This window comes from Notothenia rossii, assembly GCF_949606895.1.
Source record: "Notothenia rossii genome assembly, chromosome: 3".
Taxonomy (NCBI): Eukaryota; Metazoa; Chordata; class Actinopteri; order Perciformes; family Nototheniidae; genus Notothenia; species Notothenia rossii.
The window spans coordinates 50988090-51013878 of record NC_136901.1 but is presented as its reverse complement, the minus strand read 5'-3'; the positions used below and the strand labels follow the sequence as shown (position 1 = coordinate 51013878).

The following is a 25789-nucleotide window of genomic DNA, read 5'->3' as shown; positions in this document are numbered from 1 at the left end:
GTTTCTGGCTAGTGCTATAGTACCTTGGTTGTCTTCGTACACCTTTGTTTGTGCATATTTGTATTTGTCTATACCTCTGAGTAATTGTTCTAAGTAGATGTATTCCTGTATGGCTGATGCTAAGGCCATGTACTCTGCCTCGCAGGTAGATAGTGCAACCGTAGGTTGTTTCCTTGCCTTCCATGAGATCAAGGAGCTTCCTTCACTGAGACTGGCACAATATCCTGATGTACTACGTCTGTCTGTTACGTCTGATGCCCGATCAGCATCACTGTACACTCTCAGACCTAGTCTATCTGTGTCATTTCTCTTAAAGCATAACCCCTGTTCTGCTGTACCTTTAAGGTATCTGAACACATGTTTTACTGTGTTCCAGTGCTCTTCAGTTGGTTCAGCAAAGTGCTGAGATAGTTTACTGACCACAAAACATATATCTGGTCGAGTGCATGTGGACAAGTAGATTAAACTTCCTACTGCCTCCCTGTACTTTCTTGGCTCTTTAATGTTTTCAGCGTCTGCTGTGTATTCTAGTTTTGGCTCACATGGTGTGTCTCTGGACTTGCAATCCTGCATTTCAAATCTCTCCAGTATTTTGCTCACATATCTCTTTTGAGACATTTTGACTTGACCTTCTGTTTGCTCAAAATCTATACCTAAGAAATATTTCAACTTTCCCAGGTTTTTCATTCTGAACCTTTCAGTGAGCATCCCCTTTACACTTTCCAATACACCCTCGTTGCTGGCTGCTATAATGAGATCGTCAACCCATATTATTAGGATTACCTTTTCGCTGTGCTTTTCTCTTGTATACACACAGTGATCAGCGGGGTTTTGTACAAAACCATTTTCAGTCAAACATGTATGTAACATAGCATTCCAGTTTCTGCCTGACTGCTTTAAACCATTGAGAGATTTGTGCAACTTGCATACTAACTCTTCACCTGTTTTTGACTGTTTCTCATAACCTTCTGTCATATATATTTCACAATCAATGGGTGCATGTAAATAGGCTGTTTTAACATCCATTTGGTGTAAGATTAAGTTCTCCTGTGCTGCCTTTTGCATGAGTACTCTTAAACTTGTCATATCAGCTGTGGGTGAGAATGTCTCATCATAGTCGATTCCTGGTTTCTGACTGTAGCCTTTAGCTACAAATCGCGCCTTGTACTTGTCTGACCCATCAATGTCACTCTTGAGTGCGTAGACCCATCTACCCCCCACTGCCCGTTTGCCTGGTGGCAATTGGGTGAGGTTGAAGGTCTCGTTCTCCTCCAGTGATCTCATCTCCTCGTTCATGGCATTTTTCCACTGCCTTGATTTGGGTGACGCTATGGCGTCCTGGAAGGTTTGAGGAATGTCGCATACTGCTCTGTAACAAAAATCCATGCATGTTTGCAGTTTGTCCTCCGTATCGTCAGTCTCAAACTCCTGTAGGTGAGCTGGTCTCCTCCTGGTTCTGGGTGGGTTTTTTCTGTTTGGAGTCTCGGTGACTTTACCCGGCTGTGTACGTTCAGTCTGTTCAGGTAAAGTCCCAGAAGCACCACTTTGAGTATCTTGACCTGGCACATTTCCCACATCACATTCATCAACAACATTTTCATCGCTGTCCTTGACCCTGGGATGTACATCACTATCACCATATTCATTGTATGACTCTGGTGTTTGTGTTTCCTTTTCTTTATCCCCCTTTGTTGTGAATTTTACCAATCTGTGCTTTTGGACCCTCTCTGTGTCTGGATAATACACCAGGTAAGCTGGGCTATTTTTATCATAGCCTATGAAAACACCTTGCTCACACCTAGGGTCGAGCTTTCCCTTCTCTTGTTTGTAAGCAAAACACACTGACCCACATTTCTGAAGTTTGGATATATTTGGTTCTTTGCCTGTGAACAGCTCGTATGGCGTTTTCTTTGTGCGCCTACTGTAACACCTGTTCCTTACATAAGCTGCTGTCTGTATGGCGTAGTTCCATAGTTTATTTGGTAACTTGCTTTCTATCAGTAAGCATCTGCCCATATCATAGAGAGTTCGCCAACCTCTCTCTGCTGTACCATTTTGGTGGGGTGAATAGGGTGCAGACGTCTCGTGTCTAATCCTATTTTTGGTTAACAGTGCCTGGAAGTCTCGGCTTGTAAACTCAGTGCCGTTATCTGAACGGATACACTTAACTTCTCCGTAAGGTGCTATGTCTGCTAAGAACCTTTCTGTGGCCTGCACTGTATCACTCTTGGACCTTAGAAAATACACAAAAATAGTACCAGAGTAGTCGTCTGTAAAAGACTGTGTATATCTGTGCCCTTCTATGCTTGGTGTTGACATGGGACCGGCTAAGTCTGTGTGGACTAGTTCTAAGGGCATCTTAGCCTTTTTGTCTGGCTCCCTATTTCTCGTTTGGGTGAACTTGCCCTGTGTACACACTTCACACAACTGAGCTGGTTTGACTGCACTTCCTCTTATCTCCATGCCTTTCACTACACCTTGTAAATTTTGTACATCTTCGTAATTGCAATGACCCAAAATTTCATGCCAAGTTTTCATGTCGTGACACCCTTTACATTGGTCAACATTCCCCTCAACAGTTGGTAAGTAATACAAATTTACACTTTCATGGATGTCAAACCTGCTGCCGTCTTTGGTAACCATGTGACTGTCCCCTTTCTTGAAGGTGATTGTCGCCCCTCCGTTTGTTGCTCTTGCCACCGAAAAGATGTCATGTGGGTATGAGGGCATGTACAGTGCATCCCGTAGCTGTGCTCTGTGTTGTCGTCCGGCGTCGTCTAATAGACATATCACCGCCGTTCCTCTTCTCTGTGCTGTTCCATTGCACTTGGTCCCGTCAGCTAACTCCACTGAATGAGACTCGGGCTGGAATGAATCGTCGAAGCTTTTAAACTTTCCGATGTCGTTCACGATGTGGGATGTCGCTCCTGCATCCACCATGATGCCTTTCATCTTCACGTTGTCTGGTGGTTTCCCGCTCTTTGTGTGCTTGGCCTTGAAGAGATGGTCTTGGTCGCCATTCTGTTCCTCTGCGACTTTTCTGGCACCATCTTCTCCCCCCTTTTTCTTACAGAGTGATTCATCGTGTGTATTCCTTTTGCAGTAACCGCACCACACTTTTCGAAAACATTTTCTTGATATGTGTCCTTTTATTCCACACTTGTAGCACGTCACATTGGCATCTTCATCTCTTCTGTTGCTAGCGTGCGTCTTGGTGCCTCGGCCTTGCCTTGCACATGTTTTCATCACATTATCTGTGGATTCTGCTGTGTTCATTTTCTCCGACTCTTCATAGACCCTTAATCTTCTTCTAAAGTCTGTGAACGTAACGTTATCTTCGTTCTGTGTTACATGGACGGCGAATGGCTTGAAGGAGTCTGGTAACCCATTTAGTATCATGGCTATGGTCAGTCCATCACTCATGGTCTCGCCTGCATCTCTCAGGGCTGTAATCACGTTCTCTGCCCTTATCATGTAGTCGGTAACACTCTCGTTGTCTGCCATGTGCAGCCTCGTTAACGACGTGTATAAGTTTATTATCCTCGGCTTGCTTTTCCCTGAATAATGTTCTTTCAGTATTTTCAGAGCCTTCCTGCCGTCATCTGCGGCCTCATGTCTTATTAGCGACAGGCTCTTATCATCTATCAGCCTTATTAGCTCAGCATAGCAATCAGCATTCTTCCTTCTATCTGCATCTAGCTGTTCTTGATCAGCACCGGTGGGCTCATGTAAGATAGTCTCTTTTAGCCTCAGAGTATGTAAGCAGCCTAGGAATCTTGTTTCCCAAAGGTCATACTTATCTTCACATCCTTTGAATAAGAGCTGCGGTGCCAGGAGACCTGTTGCTCTGCTTGCCATTTTTGCGCGCCAACTTTACCGCGAGGGCTACTAGCTTGCTAATATACTTCACTTGCTAAGCTAGCTTGTTAGCTTAATTGGCTAACGCGTAATACGTCGCGTAACACTTCTTCCGATAATCTAACTCACTTATCTCCAAGTCGGTTTGTGTCCAACTCTGCCTGGGCCCATAACCTGTTAAGCTTGGGTGCACATGAATCGCGTATGAACAATAAGTAAATCAGACTCGGTATTCTCTTCAGCATGTCTCCGGTAAGTTTATTCACAGACTGACAACAGTCAACGTAGTGACGTCACATTAGGACGTACCTTCATACAAGAACAGAATAACAGTGCGACTGCTACCGTAGTACACAGACTAAGGGCGTCATCAAATAATAATACTTAACAATTGGGATAAACAGGTTTGAAATCATTCCAATGTATACTATAGGACAGTAACCACAAATATCCTTTAAAACTGGAGAGATACAAAAAAAATACATAAATAAATAAATGTTAAGGTAAAATAAGATATGAATGAACAACCCAAATAAAATAAGGTAGGCTACATTAATTTGTTATTGGCTATGGTAGGTTATTGGTTATGTTCACTGCATGTGTGTTCTGTGTTCACCTCTGTGTGTTCAGTGCCGTGTGTCTGGCAAATAAAGTCAAGACCCCCTCAAAAGTTACGGTTTATTTCATTTTAAGGATGAGCACCAAGCAACATCTCCAGGTGCTCCTTTGAGAACCAGGGCAAAAAAGTTATGTGCACCCCTGCATATAAGAGCCTCATGCATGTACATTTTGGTGGGCAGTAATAATTAACCTTTGAAATATAAATTCAATGTTACACTTGGAAAGCGAATGAGAGTCACAGCGCACCGCACAGACCGAGCGGTCCACCCATAAGCAGTGTAAACAGCAGAAGCTCCGGTAAGGATTCTTAACCTCTTAGGCCCCACCGGGTCCGAAATCGCGTCATTTGCAGGAAAGAACGTCTAAGGAACCTTAATATTTAACCCTTTGGAGTCAACAGTCACGCTGGCGTGATCAGATCACATGACCCGTTCAAGCCGGTGCCGCATACAAACAACAGTCCGGACAACATTGACGTGTGTTTTTGTCGAAAGTACGGGCTTCAAACTATATCCCAGTCTTTGTTTCATGCAAAAAGACCCAATAAACACGGAGAAACGATGATATAAAGTTAATACAAATATATTTCAAAAGTATGAATAATGGAAGCACATATTTTAATATTTTCGCCATATTTTATCATTTTACGAAACGGAAAATACTGGAAACTGTAGATTCTGCTCAACAGGATGTTTTTACCAGGGAGGGGGTGAGGTAATCAGGTAAACGGATTGATATGAAGCGAGACGAAAAGAGACGAAGAGCTTTAAGCTTTTAAAGGTGTTGTTGTGCCTACTGTGTCACTGTTGACAGAACTTGAGAAATTAGGAAAAAAAGCCTATGGATACACCTGTTATTTGTTCACAACATTTGTATATAGGTTCATGCTACCTCAATCAAACTTTCACATTATCATAGTGACATCCCATGTATATATTTCTAGCTTTCAAATGGTTTCGTTGTGTATGTTTGTGTTACCTATATGAAAAATAATATCATTTTCAAAATCTGTTTTTAAGTTTTTTTGTGATTTTGGGTCCAAAATGTTCATACAGTATCTCAAAATGGAAGAAATAACTATCAGGTTATATAGGCAAGGTTGTCCTTAAAAAGATACCAAACATTGACATGCCAAACATTTCTTAATGGGGTTTAGTAGGCTAAGACAAATCAAAAGTATGTGAAAACTGCCAAATTAGCCCAGGACTCCAAAGGGTTAATAAACTATGAATATGTTATATCCATATAACGGGAAAAAAGTCATTTAACTGATCGTTTTCATTTTTCTTTTAAAAAAAAACACACAATGCTAAAAGTGAGCCTCTGAATTAGCCCCGAGCGAAAAATGCTAACCTATTACTGCACCGAAAATCACTCCTAGCTCCCTTATTACTTATCCTAGCTGCACATCCAACACATCGTTTATGATCGTAAAGACAAAGAATCTAACGGTGCCCACCTCAACACTGAAAGATACACACTCGCGACGTTATCAACAAAAACGTACATCAAAACAAGTAGCGCTAGGTAGCCCACAACGCTAACATGGCTTAACTTCGTCTTTGTCTGGTCTAAACTGGTCTTCAATGGCATTAAAACGATAACAACGATGATGTAGTTAATCCATAGGTTAATATCCAATGTGGCTGTGTCCACTTTGAAATGTTCTGATAATCTATAAGCAATAAAACAGCAATTCCGTTTTAAAAAAGTAGAGCAGGGGGTATACTACGAAGCAGGATTTTCGCTTAGCCGGCTAACTTCAGGGAAAATTCTGGGTTTCCGGTCCTACGAAGCTGGTTCTCTTTTTAGCAGGCTAGATCTCCATGGTAACTTATACTGTGCGGCTAACCTGGTCGGGACCAGGTTAGGTTGCAGGCTAAGAGATAAGTCTATAAAATCTCTGCCTATCGACCAATGGAATCTCTGTGAAAATGACGTCGCCATTTGAGTATGACACTGTGGAGCTCGGAGTGTGAGAGGCGCTCTCAGGCGGGAGAGGATATTTAGGGAAAGAGTAAACCCTTTGGCTTTCCCTGAAGAGTATTTGTATGAAAGCTACAGGTTTTCGTCAGAAGGGCTGACTTATCTGTGTCAGCTCCTCGAGCCATATATTGCTAATGCCACAAATCAGAGTTGTGCCCTTACAGTGCCGCAGACTATATGTATTGCTTTGCGATACTTTTCAAGCGGCAGTTTTCTGTATGCTGTGGGAGATACAGAGAATCTAAGCAAGAATACAGTCTGCAGTGCTATACATAAGGTAGCACATGTTCTGACAGGGCTCGCAGAGTCCTTTATTGTGTTTCCTGGCACATGTCCCACGCAGACAATGAAAGAGGGATTTTACAGCATGGCAGGTATGTGATTATATATCTACAGTGAATGTTGTTCCTATGACATACACTGTTGTATAATAAATGCAGCCTACTATTTCATAGGGTTTCCCAGGGTGCTTGGCTGTATCGACTGCACACACGTACCGATCTCTGCTTCCCTGGGAGATAATGAAGGTGACTATGTAAATCGCAAATCCATCCACAGCCTCAACATTCAGGTACATCTTGCACATTCACGAACACACATTGAAGTCTGGGTGATTAAAGGAACTCACACATTTAAATATTCACACAGTACATTTTTCACACTTGGACTATCTGTATCTATAACATGGGCTCATTGCAAATGAACATTGATGCTACACTGACTATGATGCTCTTATTGTGGAAGCAGGCTTGTTAACCCCAAATGTTTTTGCAAGCCACATCTGACCACAGGTGTGTCATCACCAGCCTCGAGGCAAAGTGGCCTGGGTCAGTTCATGACTCAAGGATCTTCGCAGAGTCTTCACTGTCTCACAAACTCAAGCAGGGTATGGCAACTGTACATTCTTATTGTTTTGTGCTTCTTAAACTGCCTTTTGTGTATACTTATGGAAATGTTCCTTTATCTTCAGGGCTCTTCAGTGGAGTGCTGCTCGGGGACAGGGGTTATGCCTGCCAGCCATTCCTTATGACCCCGTATCCTGACCCTGGTGAAGGGCCACAAACAAGTTTCAATGTGCCCCATGCCAAAACCAGGGTCAGGATCGAAATGACCTTCGGAATACTGAAGGCCAGATTCACCTGCCTGCGGGGGCTCAGAGTGGCCCCTGAAAGAGCGTGCCGCATCGTAACGGCCTGTGTTGTGCTGCACAACATCGCCACCATCAGAAAGGAGAGGGCCCCTCCTGCAAACCCCCAACCTCCTGATGTGGTAGACCCCATCACCCTGGACTACCCTACTGGCAGGGCTGTTAGAGATGCAATCGCATTATCATTTGCATAATAAAAAAAATAACACAGAGAGAGGCCTTGGGTGATTAATGTTGGTTTTTATTTTCTCAGCCATTCCTGAAGGAAAAAGAGAAAAAAACATAATTTTGGTTAAGTTTTTCTGTAAAGAAAAAAGGGATTTCTCTTTTAGGTATCCTAAAAGATAAAGGTCACCTTATGCAACTTTCATTTGACTTGAAAATAAATGACCGAATGTTACACAATTACTTTTCTTTCTCTTTCCAATTTCTCCACCTCCAACTTCGCTTTTTTGATGAGTAGGGCATTTAGTTGTATCGTTTGGGCATTTATTTCTATATTTTGGACTAGGGTCCTTTGTAAAGGGCCCTCACAGAGTCTGTTTTAGCCTGAAACACATATATGTTGCTTTAACATTCAAGCATGGCTCACAGCAAGAAAGCTGACCATTTTAAACGTAACTATACTTTTACATTTAGTTTAATTAATTACTTGTCGTGATGAGGGCCTGGATGTGGAGGCCCTAGATGTGGAGGGCCCAGGCTGCGGGGGAGGAAGAGTTCCTTCCTGCAAATTGAGCCAAGCAAAGATCTTTTCAATAGAGAGTTGTTATTTGTCCCATGTCCCACCCACCATGTGCAAGTAATCAGAAAAAATAAATTAAAGTAACGTGTCCACACCCTCTCTGTCTGTGTTAGGGCAAATTGAAAACTTCATATCATTAGTAACAAAATACTAAAGTGTACCGCCAGAGCGCTCTCCGAGTACACAGACAGCATCTCATCATCATCCAGGCACGCCTGAAAAAAATAAGAAATGTAAATGGTCTATGTTAGCCATATTCAGCGACCATATAGGGCGACATACCAAAGGTTACATTACCTCTGTATTCGGTAGTGGGTGATTTGGGGGGGGCAGCAACACCACGTTCTCCCCATCATCTGCAGAACAATAAAATAGACCAACATGTTACTTACTCCCAAACAAATAGATATATAATTGTGTTTTATAGCATCCCGGCTGTTTACAGCTCCCTGACTCTTACCCTGTATAAATAGGTGGTTGGAGCTGCTGCCACCAGGGTCTGTAGAGACCCCCCCCTTCAACCCCTACCATCAAGGGCCGACCCACATTTTTGCTGAGGGCCAGCTCCTCGGCAGGGGTGAAATCTGCTGGAGGAGGGCCCCCTCCTGTCTTCCTCTGCTCATTTCTTTTCCTGTTGGCTGCAAGAAGTGTGAAAAAATGTGACCGCTTTCCACAGACTAATTGAAGCAATACAAAACGTGTAGTTCTATTTTTTAATATCTCAAAAGAGGGACATTTACCAGATTGAATGATGTTTTTGTATTTCACTCTTATTTGCTCCCAAGTCCTTTTAGACCCGCCGGGGTTACATCTGAAAAACGAAAAAAAAAAGTAATGTACAGCTTGAATTAAAAATAAGTTCTATAAATTAAAAGGATTACAAAAATATTAGGCTTAAAGTCCACTTGTGACCCTCGGTCGATGATATTATAATGGGAAAAAGGCTGCCACTCAATGATCAATTTGGTATTTTAATGTCTATTTATCCAGTAAACTAGAAAATTAATCTGGAAGCGCCGGATTTATTTTTGTACATGAGTGCCGTGCATCCAATACACTTTTTAAAGCTACGCAGCTGCACAGCTGCACGCTGTTGCATATATATATATATATATATATATATATATATATATATGCGTATTTTACTTACGCATTCACGGAGTCTGCAATCTCCTGCCAACATTCTTGGCGACGTTTGGCAGCCACAAGTGTACTGCTTTTGGCTTTTATGATGTGCTTCACATCTTCGTAGCGGCTCATGATAATTGTTTGCTCCTCGGCCGTCAAATAAGTCGCTCGAGGTTTCTCCGTGACTCCGATTGGTTGAAAGCTCCAAATACCACCCCTTTCATGTGAACGCGCACCTAACTAGATAGGAGACAACTGGCTTGAGCGATCCACTTGATAACCCGTGTCGTAGTACAGCTTAGCGAGAGCGCTTATGTTTTGGATTAGGCCAACCGGCTAACTCAAACACATCCAGGTTAGGTTAAACCAGCGTCGTAGTATACCCCCCAGGTGTTGGGTTCAGAATTCCAGAAAAGACAGACAACTTCTAAATTTAAATATTTATTGTAAAGAGAGCAAAATATATATATTACTTGGCCAAGGACTCATCACGTCTTTGGGAATCACAGGCAGCAAAGCTGTAATCTGTAACCACCAAATCCGTCAAGAGCCTCGAACCTCGTGCAACAATACATTTTATTACACCCGTACATTTATGATTGCTCAAGACTAGCTGAAGAGATACCATGGTTTAGACTTGGTTCTCTTTGGTTCGTGCGCATACTCAGATAGAGTCTCTTGGCAACACGATCCTCCAATCAGCATTCGGCCGGCCTGTGGAAGTCCCTCCCTACTCTGGCACCATCATACTAATTTGTTTTCTCTAACGTTTCTTCAGATATAGTGGGAAACCATAATGTTGCTTCCTAGCTTTGCGGGGGAGCGCGGCTCCCATACAAAGTGAAGGCCGGTGCGATGTGCTGTTCTGACTACCTCTTTGTGTTCTCTCAGTCTCTGCACTCGACCTTGCTACTTTCAATATTGCAAGCTAAACACTTTCTCATGTGACTTTTCCCTTTGTTCCTGGTCCACCCCATCAAAACGTGGGGGGGGGGGGGGGGGGGTGATTGGGTCCATTTATTCCAAAGTCACAGCACACACAATGAGCACAATAAGCAAATAATGTAATAATAAGAATCAGTCTTGTAATGTTATATAAAAATAGACTCCACACAGGCCATTCCTAGGCTCTGTAGCTTCATTGAATGCGCGAAGACGCCATCTTTTTCTTTAACATGAGTGTGAATTTTCCCTTCGATTCTATTGGCTCTAACGATCAGAAAGAGATGTCACATGTCAAAATTGAAGAAGGGGAGCCAGTGATATGGAAAATCCCCCCAAATGGCCCCAGAAGAGGTTTTTTTTGCTAAATCTGTCTAAAAAGGTCAAATATAACTTGTTTTGCATCAATCTTGATACAGGGTACTTATTATATGTTGTACTTTGGATTCCTAAAGCTGTTAGTCTATTAACCCATCATCCAAGGTTAGTTTTCACTACAAGTACAACATATCTTTTGGACGGACACTATCATTTACAGTTTTTTACCATGTTCAATCTGAATTTTCTTTAAAATAAAAAACATCTATATTGATTCTGACTTTTCTACATCCAACTCACAGGTTTATTATTACTTTGAGAACAAATATTATGAATATAACCCTTTTAGAAGGGAAGATATGGTCATTTGTTCTGGGAATTTTCGAGCCTGAAACCTGAAAAACAGGCTTGGGGCTTAAGAGGTTAATGTGTGTGTGAACAAGCAGCGAGGACACACATGGAGCAATTAGTTCTAGTTTATATAATTCATATCTGAATATAGCAATCCAATAAATACTACACAGCAAACAGAAACACTAACAAATATACACGTTGGCAAAAATACCTCTGCACACTACGCCCTCACCATTAAATTAAAGCTTGAATTTATCGTTTTCTGAGGTCAGAATGATCATAAATGAAAGGTCTATTTATGTTGTAAAAAATTGCTTGAATATACTTTTGATCTCTGTTTTTAGTGTAACATTAATATGTAACACTTACTTAGAACTAGGGATGGTTACCGAGCCCCGGTATTAAACAGGCCCCGGGCTGAATTATTAAAGGTCGTGGTACCGTTAAGCTCCGACGTTATCCGTCTTTTTATCGGTACTCAAGGGAGGCGCCAGGATTTCTTTACTGAAGTAGCTTAGTAGTTGCTATATGACAGCACGGCGTTGCTAGTTAATTTAAAAAATAAATAAACAAACAATACCAGTCGGCCAAGCACGAGCCTGTTCATATTGTAGCATTCACCGCTATTCAAGATCACAGATCACTCGTGCCTTCAATGTAGAAAACGTTCTCTTTATTTTCTGGTATTGACGGCCACAGCCACACCTTACAGAACCAATCAATAGTATAACACTCATTATGACTTTTCCCCACACTCGAACACAACTCCTACCGTCTCGTACTCCCTCCACACACACACACACACACACACACACACACACACACACACACACACACACACACACACACACACACACACACACACACACACACACACACACACACACACACACACACACACACACACACACACACACACACACACACACACACCGGAAAGCGCACACACACAGCACACACACAACACACACACACACACACACACACACACACACACACACACACACACACACACACACACACACACACACACTGAAGTATTATTTGAATTATTTGAAGGATTAAAGTAACGTGTTATGGCAGGAAAGTTCAATCTGGTATATTCATTTTAATGTCACCTTATATAGAATGTGTGTTAAACTTGTGATTTCTGCATTGAGTGACTTCTGCCAAGGGTCTCTCTGTTAATTATCAATAGTCCTTGCAATTAACAGGGGAATTCCCAGATATATTTTCAGATATAAGGCAGTTAAAGTCTTGTAGAATTAATGATTTATCTACTACAGACCCCAAAAGAGGCCTTGAGACTTGGGTCACCCAGCAGTAAACGAGATAAAGGTCATTTTGAGCTTATCAATAAAATGTATTTATTCCTAGGAAGCTGACTTTGGGGTGAAGGGAAGTTCAGGGAAGCCATTAAGCCATGAGAACAATTAAATTATGTTGGTTGACTGATTCGGTGACTGTCATGGGACGATGGCGTTTGGATATTTACAAATATGGCTTTCATAGAGAAAAACAGGTGGCTGTTGTGTGATAAGATACATGATAGGATGTGTGTGTGTTGAAGATTTTTAGGGGGAATGAGTATGTGTCCTGTCAAAGAGTCCTCTGTCATGACTCCAAATCATTGATTGTGGGATCTGCCTAAGGGCAGAGGGACAAAGACACACACACACACACACACACACACACACACACACACACACACACACACACACACACACACACACACACACACACACACACACACACACACACACACACACACACACACACACACACACACACACACACGCACAGAAGCAACAGATGGAATCAACAACTGCAGACTTACTGCCTGGGGTCCCGCCCAGAAGTGAAACCGACCAATGGAACGCTGCCAACTCACTGGCTAGCTCGCTCAGAAGTGAACTCGCCAATAACAAATAGCTAGGGAAGAGCAAGCGATAAAACTCCTCCCCACCTGTGTATAAATGTTGTGATCATTTTGAAGATCGGCGCTCTTGTTTTTGACTTGCCGTTCCTGAGACGTGTCTCACACGGTGGTAGAACCTGAGCCCGGAGTACTCTGCAGAGTGCTTCGTGATTAGGTGATGTGTTGTATGTTTTTGCCATTAAAGCAGATTATTGTTTAACCCTTATCCTGGCTGCTTTGAATTTTTCCTTCTTTTGAGAACCCGCTCATATAGGAACGGCGCGGAGCAGAGATTCTGCCCCAACAACACACACACACACACACACACACACACACACACACACACACACACACACACACACACACACACACACCTGTAAGGGGCAGTATCTCCCTAACTCCCAACAACAACATGTCCCTAAATAACTTTACAACTGTACTAAATACTATCATTATAAACACAAGTACACCCTAAGCGTACAAGTACACAATAGCGATCGTTCACTGTTTCAACTGGCATGCTGTGGCATTTAACCTCCACACCGCAAAAAGACACACACGCACACAGAAGCAATGCGTGGTTCAAGTCAAAAGCATCTATGATCTCCTGCTCATCAAGGGCTCTTGCAAGTTATGCAAAGCCAAATTGCTATTCCTTAAGTCCCTGCTGTTTCTCCTCATGTCGTTTTTGACACGCCGTAAACAAGAAAAGCTGCATTCGCAGGTTGCAGGCGTGACAGGCAGTGTGACCTATATACACAAAAGTCTGTGCAAATCAATAAATGCATCCTTGTATGGCCGGAGAAGGGAGAGAAATGTGTGCTTGGTGTTCACAGTTTGTCACTGCTGCTGCTTTTTTCGGTCAAGGACATCATAATAATGGGTGAGGTGTTCCATCTCAAGGAATGACATGTGTTGGGTTTAAAGAGCATCTTGCAGGTTTTTATTTTTCTACATTTATTCTTAAACTTGCTTGAAAATTACAATTAAAAAAGTGAATGCAGGATTTGATATGTTTTACAAGACATAAGGGCAGGAATTCAGAGGGAAAGGAGCCGTTTTAAGCTCTGCTACTAAAAACTGCTTTTTTTTTAAACGTGAAACGCGTCACATTACGTCACATGGGGGAGCAACTTTCTCGGACTCCTTCTCTGCCCAATCCGCGGTAGTAGTTTGTTGTTGGTTTGAGCGGTTGTGATTTAGTGAGCTGGTATTTTTTCAGTAATTTTACATTGCATTTCACCATTTATAATCATGGTGAGCTTGTGTTTGTGCAGGTTGCACAAACTCCAGCCTGTCAGGACATCAAGTCCACAGTTTCCCTAACAGGAAAAGGACCGGAGCTAGCTTTCGTTCCTGGTTGCGAGGTGCATCCACCTCCCTGCAGCACATACTCTCCACAGCTGAGGCATATCAAGAAAAACGTTTATCAGGAAACCGTATTACATCTCTCTCCCCCCCTTCACTGCTCTCTCTCTCTCCCCTCCGGTACACGGCACCGTAAGACGTAGTGTGGAGTTGCATTAGGTAACGCTGTGGTGGCTGTACTGCTCCAGCCGTCTCCTTTGTGTTTGTTTGTTTGTTTGTTTCAAGCCATTTACAACGACATATCAACGGAGGCTCCACAACCTTTCTCCGCCAGATCGTCAAGTATCAGCCGTATCTCGCGTCTCCCTTCCGGTACACAGCGCCGTAAGGCGTAGTGTGGAGTTGCATTAGGTAACGCGAGATACGGCTGATACTTGCACATTAGTTTCTGTTATGGGTCAGTATCAACAGTCCTGCCAGTAATGTTACCATCAATACCACTTTAGTTATAGCCTGATATATGATTGCTAACTGTACAATGTTGTGATGTGACTGACGTTAGCTAACATTAACTGTAGCTAACGCCGGTCACTCACCAAGACAGCTGCCCTGTTCTCCACTGGTTCTCCTCACACCACAGCTCCATTTCTCGCCGATGGCCGTTATTTATTCTAATCCTTTGCTGCTCCTGGTCTCTTGGACGCCTAGCAGGCTTATAATTATAATCATATGCATTCGAATATATATTTTCAACCTCTTCTGTGTCAAAACTAGCATTGTGATCCATATTTATTCATACGTTAGCAGGGCCGTGGGAAGTAGGGGTGCTGAGGGTGCTGCAGCACCCCCTGGTGAAGGACAGGGGATCTGCACTTCCACAAGATATAATACAAAAAAAAACGAATTTTCAGCCTTGATGTAACAACATTCATAATTAAGTAAAGATAACACCCTTTTTTCAACCCAGTTACATTTTCCATTTGCCCTGTATGATGGACGCTGTAGGGATGAAAGTGAGGGATGTTGGCTTAGCAGGCGCCCGCAACTCACAGCCAAAGTGAGAGAGATAGAGAGAGGGGATACCGCGGGGATACGTTATCTCAGTGGGTCTCAAACGTTTTGATCACAATTTATGTAAACAAATATTTCCAAGGCACACCTTTATAATTATTAGGATAAATAAAAACAGGTTTGAAATCATTCCAATGTATAGCCTACTATAGGACAGTAAACCAAAAATATCGTTTAAAACTGGAGATTTAAAAATATGCATAAATAAATAAATGTTAACTGGTAAAATAAGATATGAATGAACAACACAAATAAAATAAGTTACATTTATTTGTTATTGGCTATGGTAGGTTATTGGAAATGTTCACATACTTATTTGATTAATAAAATGCAAACCGATCTGTTGTACCCTCTAGATCAGTCGAGTAGATTGGGCGCTCAAAGTGCACCAGATTGAAGCATTTGACTTTAAAATGTTAAAAAAATCTTCCCGAGAGGGCCCCCCGGATCCCCCTAGAGCAGGGATGGGCAACTGGCGGCCCGCGGGCCGCATGTGGCCACCGCCCTCACTTTGTGCGGCCCGCGAGTCAATTTACAAAAATATATTGGTTTCACAGTTGTAAACAAGCAAATCATTTGAACCAGACCCCACTTGTAATGAATAATATTCACCGCTAGAGGGCGCTCCCCCCAAATTGAGGCCTGCAGCCAAGTGTATATTGTCTTCTGTTTACCTCGAGGCTTTCCTCCGTTAGCGGGAAAAGAAACATGAGCGCCCAAAAAAGAAAACTGAACCTAGAAAACCGTCTCTTTCAGCCAAAATGGGAAATAGATTATCTGTTTACAGAATTCAAAGGCAAACCTATGTGTTTGGTGTGTCTTGAAACTCAATCGGCAATGAAGGACTACAATTTAAGTCGCCACTACAACAGCACCCATAAAGACAAATATGAAAAGCACACAGGAGCTGCCAGAGTCGCCATCGTTGCTGACCTGAAAGGGAAAATATGCCAGCAGCAGACCTTTTTTACCGGGGCCACGACTACACAGCAATCGTCTCTCACGGCGTCTTATGCCGTTTCCTTTGAGCTTGCTAAAGCTAAGAAGCCCCTGTCTGACAGCGAAATGGTGAAGAGTTGTGCAGTGCAGATGGCTAAAGCATTCAGAGATGACAACATGGCTAAAAACTTTGAAACCGTCTCTTTGTCCCGTCGGACAGTGACACAAAGAATATTTGATATATAAAATCATGTCGAACAAAAGGTAAAACAAGTCATGCATGACTGTGCATACTTTTCCTTAGCGTTGGACGAGAGCACTGATGTGACTGATGTGAGCCAGCTTCTCATCTACACACGGGCCATTAACAGTTCATTTGAAGTGCACGAGGAGTTATTGAAACTGGCTTCTTTGCATGGCACTACCAAAGGACAAGATATTTTCGCCGCTGTTGAAAATGTTGTAAGTGCGCACGGAGGATTTCACAAGCTCTCAGCTGTTTTTACCGATGGTGCGCCAGCAATGCAAGGAAAGCGCACTGGATTCGCCGGCCTCCTCCGCCAGAGTGGCGTTGACTGTCCAATACTGCACTGCATCATACATCAGGTGGGTAACATTATTGTTAGCTATTCTAATGGTTTTGAATGTGGGCATTCTTTGTAAAAAAAAATTAGCCTAAATCAAATTTCGTTTTGATATTGCAGGAGGCTCTGTGTGCCAAATCAATTAACTTTAGCCATGTCATGGATTTAGTTACCAAGACTACTAATCTCATTCGAGGAGGGAACCGGTCTCTCAATCACAGGAAGTTTATAGCCTTTTTGGATGAAGTGAACGCCGCGTACGGTGATTTACAGATGCACACAGAGATAAGGTGGATGAGCCGTGGAAAATGCTTGGAGAGGTTTTTTGCGCTACGCGCAGAAATCCCTGTGTTCTTGGAGGACACCATCCAATGTGATACAAGTGCGTACTGCGCAAAACTCAGGAATACAGATTTTCTTCTCGACATGGCTTTCCTTGCGGACATTACCTCGCATCTTAATCACCTGAATATGCGGTTACAGGGAAGATGCCAAACCGTGTCGGATCTATATGCGCACATAAACGCATGTGTTACTAAACTGACTCTGTTTAAAGACGGATTTTCAGCCGACCGTCCTAATCTGGCGCACTTCCCGTCATGTGAAGAGATGCGGAAAGATGCCCCCGAATGTGAGAAAACATTACCCAAGTACAGAGCCGACATAGAAACACTGCAGCAGCAGTTTAAGAAGCGCTTTCAAGATTTCCACACCATGCAGCCACGCATCGAGTTATTCACTAACCCCCTCTCGGCTGCAATCATCGAGCAGCCCCCTGAGTTGCAGCTTGAAATGTGCGAACTACAGTCAGACCCCTTTCTAGCAAAGCGCCAGGAGAGGGGAATTTCCTTTTGGAGACTGCTACCCGAGTCCCGCTTTCCACTCCTCAGGGATTTTGCGCTCTCAATGGCCAGCATGTTTGGCAGCACTTACATCTGCGAGAGCAACTTCTCTATGATGAAGCACATCAAGTCAAGGGAGAGAAACAGACTGACAGATGAGACAATGTTCCATCTCATGCAAATCGGATGTACAAATGTTGAGATTGACATTCAGTCTATTGTGCAGCAGCAGGAGAGGCCACAAGTATCTCATTAAGATGTATAGCTTACTGATCCAGCTGTGGGTGAAGTTCAGAAAAATGCATATGTTCTTGGTTTTATGTATGGAATGTGAGGGAAGCATAGAAACACAATACAAAGATGAATATTCATTGTTAAACTCAGTGTTGGTGTTTGGTACAATAAACATTTATTGCCTGTATATATTTAGTTATTTTCATTAAATTAGCAGCTAAAGTTGGCTATTTAAATGTTGTGGATATAGTATCCTGCCGATGGAAGTGAATGGTCACGAAGTGGCCCTCTGGTAGTGAGGACATTTCTTTTTGGCCCTCACTATCCTCAAAGTTGCCCATCCCTGCTCTAGGATGTCCTTCTTGCGGTCCGCCTTAATGGGCCCAGAGTACCCACAGGCTATGATGTGGTCAGTGAGAGCCATTAGGCTGTCTTCTTCTGCATCTTGAACCTGATGAGGCATTGACAAAGAAGGAAAACTTATTCTGATACATTTAAATTCAAGAGAGGGAAAAGGTATGTGTATTTGAAAATGTTTCAATATCTCAGTGACCAAGTTCTCCATATCTACTGATGCTGTTCCTGCTTTCACAACATCCTTGTCCAGCTGCCCATGGCAGAGATAATGGTAGGTGTGATGGGTTAGAAAATGTGGTGCCGGCCCCCCCTGCACCACACTAGCAGCAAAAATCTCTCCACAGTACATTTTGATATTGATGGAAAAACATATATATTTGTTGAAATATTATGCGTAATTTAAAAATACAATGACTACCATACAATACATAGTGCTACCTACCTGAAAGTGTTGTCCTGATATGCTGACACATTGTACTTTGGGTTTTTTCCCCGTTCGTCCCCCTTCTTGACTCAATTGCCCGGACCATTTCTGTAAAGAGGAAAGAAGAAATTCAAGATTATTCACATTGGCAACATAGGACATTTGCACTTAACGAATGGTGTCAGCCTTAACGGGGACCCCATACCAGTGAGGAATTCTTTCCTCAGAGCCCCCTGATCAATACCATTTTCTCCAATGAAGGAGACGATGATGGTGTTCTGGGGTGAGGCCTGTTTCTGCCTCGCCCACTGTTTCAGGCCCCTCTGAAGTAGATCTTCCCTTGTGACATTTATTTTAAACATTTTTGAGTTGTCTATTTTCCCCTTGAGGTTGTCCAGGAGGTCTGACGAGCTACATCAAAGAAAAACAATATTTTAAAACATTCAGCTCTGGTGGTAAACAAGAGTTCTTCACACACCGGACAAGCAACCTGTGACATAAGGGAAAAACATTTACAAAAAAAAGAAGAAGATCGCACATGTAATACAAAGCACAGGAAAAATTGTTTCCATTAAGACACAAATGGCAAAAAAAGAAATATATTTTAAAAAGTATTTAAAAAGTATATACTAAAAAGAAAGGCCTGTATTGTAGCACTGTAGTCTCCTCACCTTATGATGATGTTGCCTTATCAGTGGACACTAGAGATGCTAAGATTCACCGATTCGCATCGGTGCCCCGGCATAAACGTTCAAGATGCGAGATCACCGGTTCAAAGAGTGCACATCGGCTACAGTTTGGGTTGAACTCGCGATGCATCGATTGTAGCGTCTTTGCATTGGTAAAAAAACGAATCATTCATATAATATCCCCTCATCCTGTCAGCACTCAGCAGAGACGATCTTTGATCTTTGCTTCGCACTACGGAGGCCGAGAGTCTCAGTTATCAACACACACGGAAGTCGAGGAGAAAGAGAAACACAGCGCACCGAACAATACCTACAAATCAAACGTTTGGCAACACTTTGGATTTTTCAAGAAAGACGGTCAACTGGAAAAATTGCTCTCAAATTGAAAACGATGCCGAGCCGCTTTAAAGTACACAAGTAGTACGAGGAACTTAGCGACGCACATAAAGAAGCGACATGGGGTCTGCGGCTGCAAAGAGAAACCTGAAAGTTAGACATATGAGTGAAATCACTCAGTGAGGTGTTCTGTCAGAGAGAGTGGTGTTTAGTTTACAGCAACCTGTGACTGCCAATAACAGTTTAAATGTCTTCCTTGCTGTAAGCAGTTATGATAGAGCTGTTTGTGAAAGGTTATTTTCTTTATTGTTCAGATAGAAACCACTGCTTTCTGCTCACTGGTGAGTCAGCCTATGGATGAGTGTGAAGCACATCAGGCTGGCAGCTGTATGGGCATTGCATTATGGTAGCTGTTATTTGCACATTGTTAATCATGGGCAATGCATCCTTACATTGTTTAACTGTGAGGTGTTATTGTACTGTACTCTGGAGAGTCTTTTAAGGTAAAAAAGGTAAAAAATAAACAGCATGATAGGATGTGCAGTACTAGAAGAGAGAACCAAATATGTAAAGCACTTTTTTGTTAATGTATGATTTGCTGCATATAAGGAATAAAACCAAATCCTCTGTCGTACCATATTGAAGTATCATTATTTTGCATCGTGTTGAATCGCATCGTATAGCCCCGAATTGCATAGTGTTGAATCAAATCGTATCGAACTGTATCGCAACAGGGCTGAATCGTATCGTATCGCCTGGTGTTTCAAAGGTATCGTTAATGTATCGTATCGTGGCAACGTATCGAGATGCGCATTGCATCGCGTCAGTGATGGAGATGCACATCCCTAGTGGACACCTGTAAAATGTCATTGTTACTAATTCACATCATGCGTTTGGATGCTCAAATGCATGAAATAATACTAAAAAGGATGAAACCGAAGTGTTGATTGCTTACTTGATTGTCATAGTCCTCTGTGGTGTTGAGAAACTTGACATCATCATTAGACTCATCTGTGTGGGTCTATAAGAGCAAACATCAAACAATAACAGGAGTTATAAAGATATACAGTTACGAAAAAAACAATGTTATTACAAAGTATGGGATAGGCTGATGAGAACTGTGCTGACATATTTTAAACACCTGTACATCATACAGGCAGAAAATACCATTTATGTTTCATTCAGCATGCCTTACCTCAAAAGGGACATCAAGCTCTGGGCCAGATATCTGCTCCGGCCTACAACTCTGTACATGCATTGTAAGCAGCTGCAAAGGCACAACCTTATAACACCTCATACACCGTGCCTTTGTCATTCTCTCAAATTCTGGTGCTTTGAGGGCCAAGGGAGAAGTGTCCAAAGTGTGTTGGACGGGCATTATGTAGAGGCAACCCTTGCCTCCCCAGGCCTTCATGAGACTGGCCCCTGAGTAGCCCTCCTCCTCCGGGGATATTACACACAACTTTATTTGACCAGATCCTCCTGTTGGGGTTGAAACATATATTTCTCTTATACGGTTTGTTGGAAGGATCATACATTTCAAATCAATTACTTTTATTACAAACATTCTTAAATCAGCTTGTAATAAATAAAATACAAATTGAATCTCAGCCATCTTGGGGTAGACCTCACAAAGGATATTTGTAATCTATTGATTAAAAGAATGCAAATAGGGGTTAACAAAATGTTCTTTAATTGTATTACAGACAGTTTGCATGCCTGTTGGATGCCCATTACTCATTATGATATCAATCTTAACACTAAAATATGTAACTTTCTGATAAAGTGATTGTGAGAACACACTTTCTTTTCCAATTTCATTTTGTTGCTCTTATAAAACCAAAGAGTCATATTTACCTCCTTATGGTCAGCATCCACCGGGACATGTGCAGACCTTCTTCCCAGCCCGGCTTGCAAGAGAATAAGCTCCTCAGAGGGCTTAGGGGTTTTCTCTGAGGAAGAGGCGAGGAAGAAGAATGGAACACGAACAGTTTTAGGGCCTGTTCTTTTCTTTGCACTTTTGGGAAAGGATCTGACGTTTTTGTTTGACCGGAATAGTCCAGGAAAAGACCTGAAAGACAGGGTGTAGATGACATTTGAAGTAATATAAAAGCGGCAAAACTGTGGAACGAACTTTAACAGAACTATTTAAGAAATAATTGTATATTTCCCTGGCTGGAATCCTTTCAAAAGAAGGTAATAAATAATGACTATCTAATTTCAATAAGAATAACAGAAATAACAGGTCCAGGCTAACATGGGAATTGTATATATAACAACATTCAAACCTGGTCATTTGGTCCTGAACAGAACTCCCTGCACCAACACGGTCTGCTTTCCCCTGACTGTCCCTGGTCTTCAGTTTTCATTAAACAAGATGTAGGTTACATGATGTCAAAAACGTAACATTTATGGGCTATATTCATAGGTTATACACAAATACCAAACATGTTTGTTACCTCAGGTAGAATCCTTTGAGTTAACATTTACATCTCTGCTTTTATACACAGGCTAACATATAAAGTTACCAAGCTGCCTATGTCCTCCAGTATCCAAGTCAAAATAAATACAATATATAAAAAATATATAAAACATACCGCCACTCACTTCTGCCTTCAGTATGGCCAACAGATCCTGTGCCGCCTTGCACATTTTAGTCGAGTTGTCACGGCTTGGCTCTCAGCCATAACAAACGCAGCGATGAGACGACGACGTGAGTACGGAAAAAAGAGGAGTTTATTCACACTCCCCAAAACAACCGACCACCAAACAGGGTTAACAAGCTCTATGCAGGAGGATAGCTGTTCCGGGCTGCTCTTCCTCCTACGTTCCCCGGGCAGAGAGAGAGCCACTGCAGCCTACTTAGATCCTTTATGGAGGCGCTGATCAGATTGGGAGCACCTGGAGAGAGGCTGCACCTGGATACAATCAGGGAGAGAGAAGCACACACACCCACACACAAAGGCACACCCACACCAGCATAGGCAGTGAAGCAGGGGTCGTCACACCCCCCCCCTTAAAGTTGGTGTCCCCAGGGCCACCGGCACCACCAACCAACCCCATCCCAAACCAAAGCAAAAGGTCATGGAAAACAAAACCCCACATATGGAACTCCCTCAGGTCCCTATTGAAAAAAAACAACAAAAAAAAACACCACCTTCACACAGCAATCCTCTCCTTCAACGCCCAGCCACACCTTTAGCAACACCAGTATCTGAGAAGCACTATTTAAAAAGAATGGGCAGAGCAAGAAAGATTTATCACAGTATGACAGTCAATATATATACATTAAGGTAAGACCTAACCATACTTAGTGCCATGGGGCTCGTGACAGCGCGTCAGCAATAACATTGTCAGACCCCCTAATGTGCCTAACATCAAGGTTGTAAGCCTGAAGAAACAAAGACCACCTCGTCAGTCTTTGGTTAGGACACTTCATTGAATGCAAAAAGGTCAGGGGATTGTGATCTGTGTAAACCAAAATTGGTCCTCCTGCTCCCACATATACAGTGAAATGCTGCAACGCCCAAATGAGTGCTAACGCTTCCTTCTCAATCACCGAATAATTCCTTTGGTAACTGTTAAGTTTCTTTGAAAAGAAACTGACGGGTCTCTCCACCCCCCCCTTGTCAAGCTGGAGCAGAACCGCACCGACTCCCACCTGGCTTGCATCTACTTGGAGACTAAAAGGACGATCAAAACATGGAGCCGCTAACGCCTGAGAGGAACACAACAGAGACTTAACCCTATCAAACGCTCACTGACAGTCGACCGACCAAGTATATTTTACCTTAGCCCTAAGAAGTTCAGTCAAAGGAAACACTGTAGTGGAAAAATGTTCACAGAACCTCCTGTAGTAACCCACCATACCCAAAAATCTCTGGAGTTCCTTTTTGGTTGTGGGTTGTGGGTATTCAGATATTGCTCTGACCTTGGCCAGAACTGGAGCCACACAACCCTGACCCACCACATGGCCAAGATATGTCACTGTTGCCTTTGCGAAGGCACATTTGGCCAAATTAATAGTCAGATGTGCCTCCGTCAACCGTTCAAACAACCTCTCGATGCGCTGAACATGAGCAGTCCAAGTGTCACTGCAAATTACCAAATCGTCTAGATACACCGTACAACCCTCTAAACCCGACACCACGCGATTCATCAAACGTTGGAATGTAGCAGGAGCATTTTTTAACCCAAACGGCATTACCTTATATGAATAAAGTCCAGATGGTGTGATAAATGCTGCTATTTCCTGTGCCCGCTTGGACAAGGGGATCTGCCAATAACCTTTAAGCAAATCAAATTTGCTAACATACTTTGCGGACCCCACCTGATCTATACAGTCATCCATCCGTGGCAAAGGAAAAGAGTCAGATTTTGTCACCGCATTCACTTTTCTTAGATCAGTACAGAATCTAGGTGTCCCATCCTGCTTTGGCACCAAAATACATGGAGACGCCCAACTAGATGCTGATGGGACAGCAATTTTGTTCTCCAACATGTAATTAATCTCTGCATCCAGCCGATTGCGCTTAACTGGTGGCATGCGATAAAAATGTTGCTTAATCGGCTGAGCGTCCCCAACATCAATATCATGCTCAGCCCAGTCAGTTTGCGACGGAGTGTCTCCAAACAGACACAGATATTTGTGTACCAATGCTGAGAGTTCCTCACGTCTTGATTCCGCCAAATGAGACAACAACCCGTCTAAATTATCTAGCGATTCCGAATTTCTCAAATGACCACAGAGCAAACTATCATCAGGTTCAGGCACTACATCTCCCTCATGCATCAAACCATGTGTCACCGCAACAGCCGGCTGCACCTCATCCTTCTCCACCTCTGTGTCCGTGTTAACCTCCCGCTTGTGGTAGGGTTTCAGAAGATTTACATGACAGAGGCATTTAGTCTTCCTTCGTTCTGGTGTTGCCACAACATAATTTAAATCAGAAGTTTTCTCAATGATAGTGTACGGACCTGAATATTTAGCCTGAAATGGGGAACCAACAATAGGCATAAGTGATAGAACCTGGTCACCTGGATTAAACTCCTGTCGTGCCGAACGACGGTCATACAACTCCTTCATTTTACTTTGAGACACTGACAACTTTTCCCGTGCCATACTTAAAGCAACAATCAAACGACGTCTGAAGCCATTCACATAATCCACCAAGCTCCGTGGTGGCTCAGTGTCCACACAACCCTCTTTCAGCACTGCCAAGGGGCCCCGTACAGCATGTCCGAAAACCAACTCATTAGGGCTAAACCCCGTACCTTCATGTACCGCCTCCCTTGCAGCCAACATCAACCAAGGAACACCTTCCTCCCAGTCTCCATCTAGCTCAGTACAGTAAGCACGTAACAAGGATTTCAATGTCTGGTGAAACCTTTCCAAAGCACCCTGACTTTGGGCGTGGTAAGCTGTTGACTGGTTCTTCTTAATCTTCAAAAGCTTCAACACCTGAGCAAACATGTGAGACGAAAAATTGGAGCCTTGATCACTCTGAACGACCTTAGGAATACCAAATATTGAGATAAACTGCAACAAGGCCCTAACCACCGCCTTAGTTGTAATCGACCTCAAAGGATAAGCCGCTGGATACATAGTGGTTTGACACATCACAGTCAGCAGATATTTGCAACCAGACTTTGAACATGGTAAAGGGCCCACACAATCCACAATGAGATGTGTAAATGGTTCACTTACCACTTGTATCGGCTGTAGTGGTGCTGGTTTGATCTTCTGGTTCGGTTTCCCTGTCAGCTGACACACATGACATGTTCTAATATACTGCGACACATCTGTCTTAAGACGTGGCCAGAAGTAGTGTTTCAGGATGTTCCAATATGTTTTCCGAAGCCCAAAGTGTCCACACTCATCATGTGCGACTTTCAGGACAAGAGGACGAAGCTTAGTTGGCACCACCAGCTGGAAAACCTCAGTCCCTGCCCCATCAACAGCCCTCCATCTCCTAAACAACAAGTCAT

The 25789-nt window shown here is 42.8% G+C and overlaps 2 protein-coding genes across 4 annotated transcripts; one reads left to right on the top strand and one right to left on the bottom strand.

The window, feature by feature from the left end:
* The first annotated feature begins 6705 nt into the window (after nucleotides 1-6705).
* LOC307033526 (putative nuclease HARBI1) lies at nucleotides 6706-7808 on the top strand. The gene is made up of 4 exons (XM_079672040.1): nucleotides 6706-6839; nucleotides 6921-6992; nucleotides 7241-7351; nucleotides 7436-7808. Exons 1-4 carry the CDS (start codon nucleotides 6812-6814, stop codon nucleotides 7804-7806), a joined length of 582 nt encoding a protein of 193 aa, XP_079528166.1. The 5' UTR covers nucleotides 6706-6811; the 3' UTR covers nucleotides 7807-7808.
* Nucleotides 7809-18262: 10454 nt separating this feature from the next.
* Nucleotides 18263-25652, bottom strand: LOC307033975 (uncharacterized protein). Of its 3 annotated transcripts, XM_079672606.1 has the most exons (7): nucleotides 25509-25652; nucleotides 22399-23025; nucleotides 21659-21872; nucleotides 20997-21283; nucleotides 20757-20822; nucleotides 18795-18884; nucleotides 18263-18446 (listed from the first exon to the last, which is right to left on the bottom strand). In XM_079672606.1, exons 4-7 carry the CDS (start codon nucleotides 21213-21215, stop codon nucleotides 18270-18272), a joined length of 552 nt encoding a protein of 183 aa, XP_079528732.1. In that variant the 5' UTR covers nucleotides 21216-21283; nucleotides 21659-21872; nucleotides 22399-23025; nucleotides 25509-25652; the 3' UTR covers nucleotides 18263-18269. The 3 variants fall into 3 exon arrangements, 2 of the variants coding, with proteins under 2 accessions (XP_079528732.1, XP_079528731.1); XR_013806737.1 differs by having other exon boundaries at nucleotides 22409-25652; XM_079672605.1 differs by having other exon boundaries at nucleotides 22399-25652.
* Nucleotides 25653-25789: the final 137 nt, after the last annotated feature.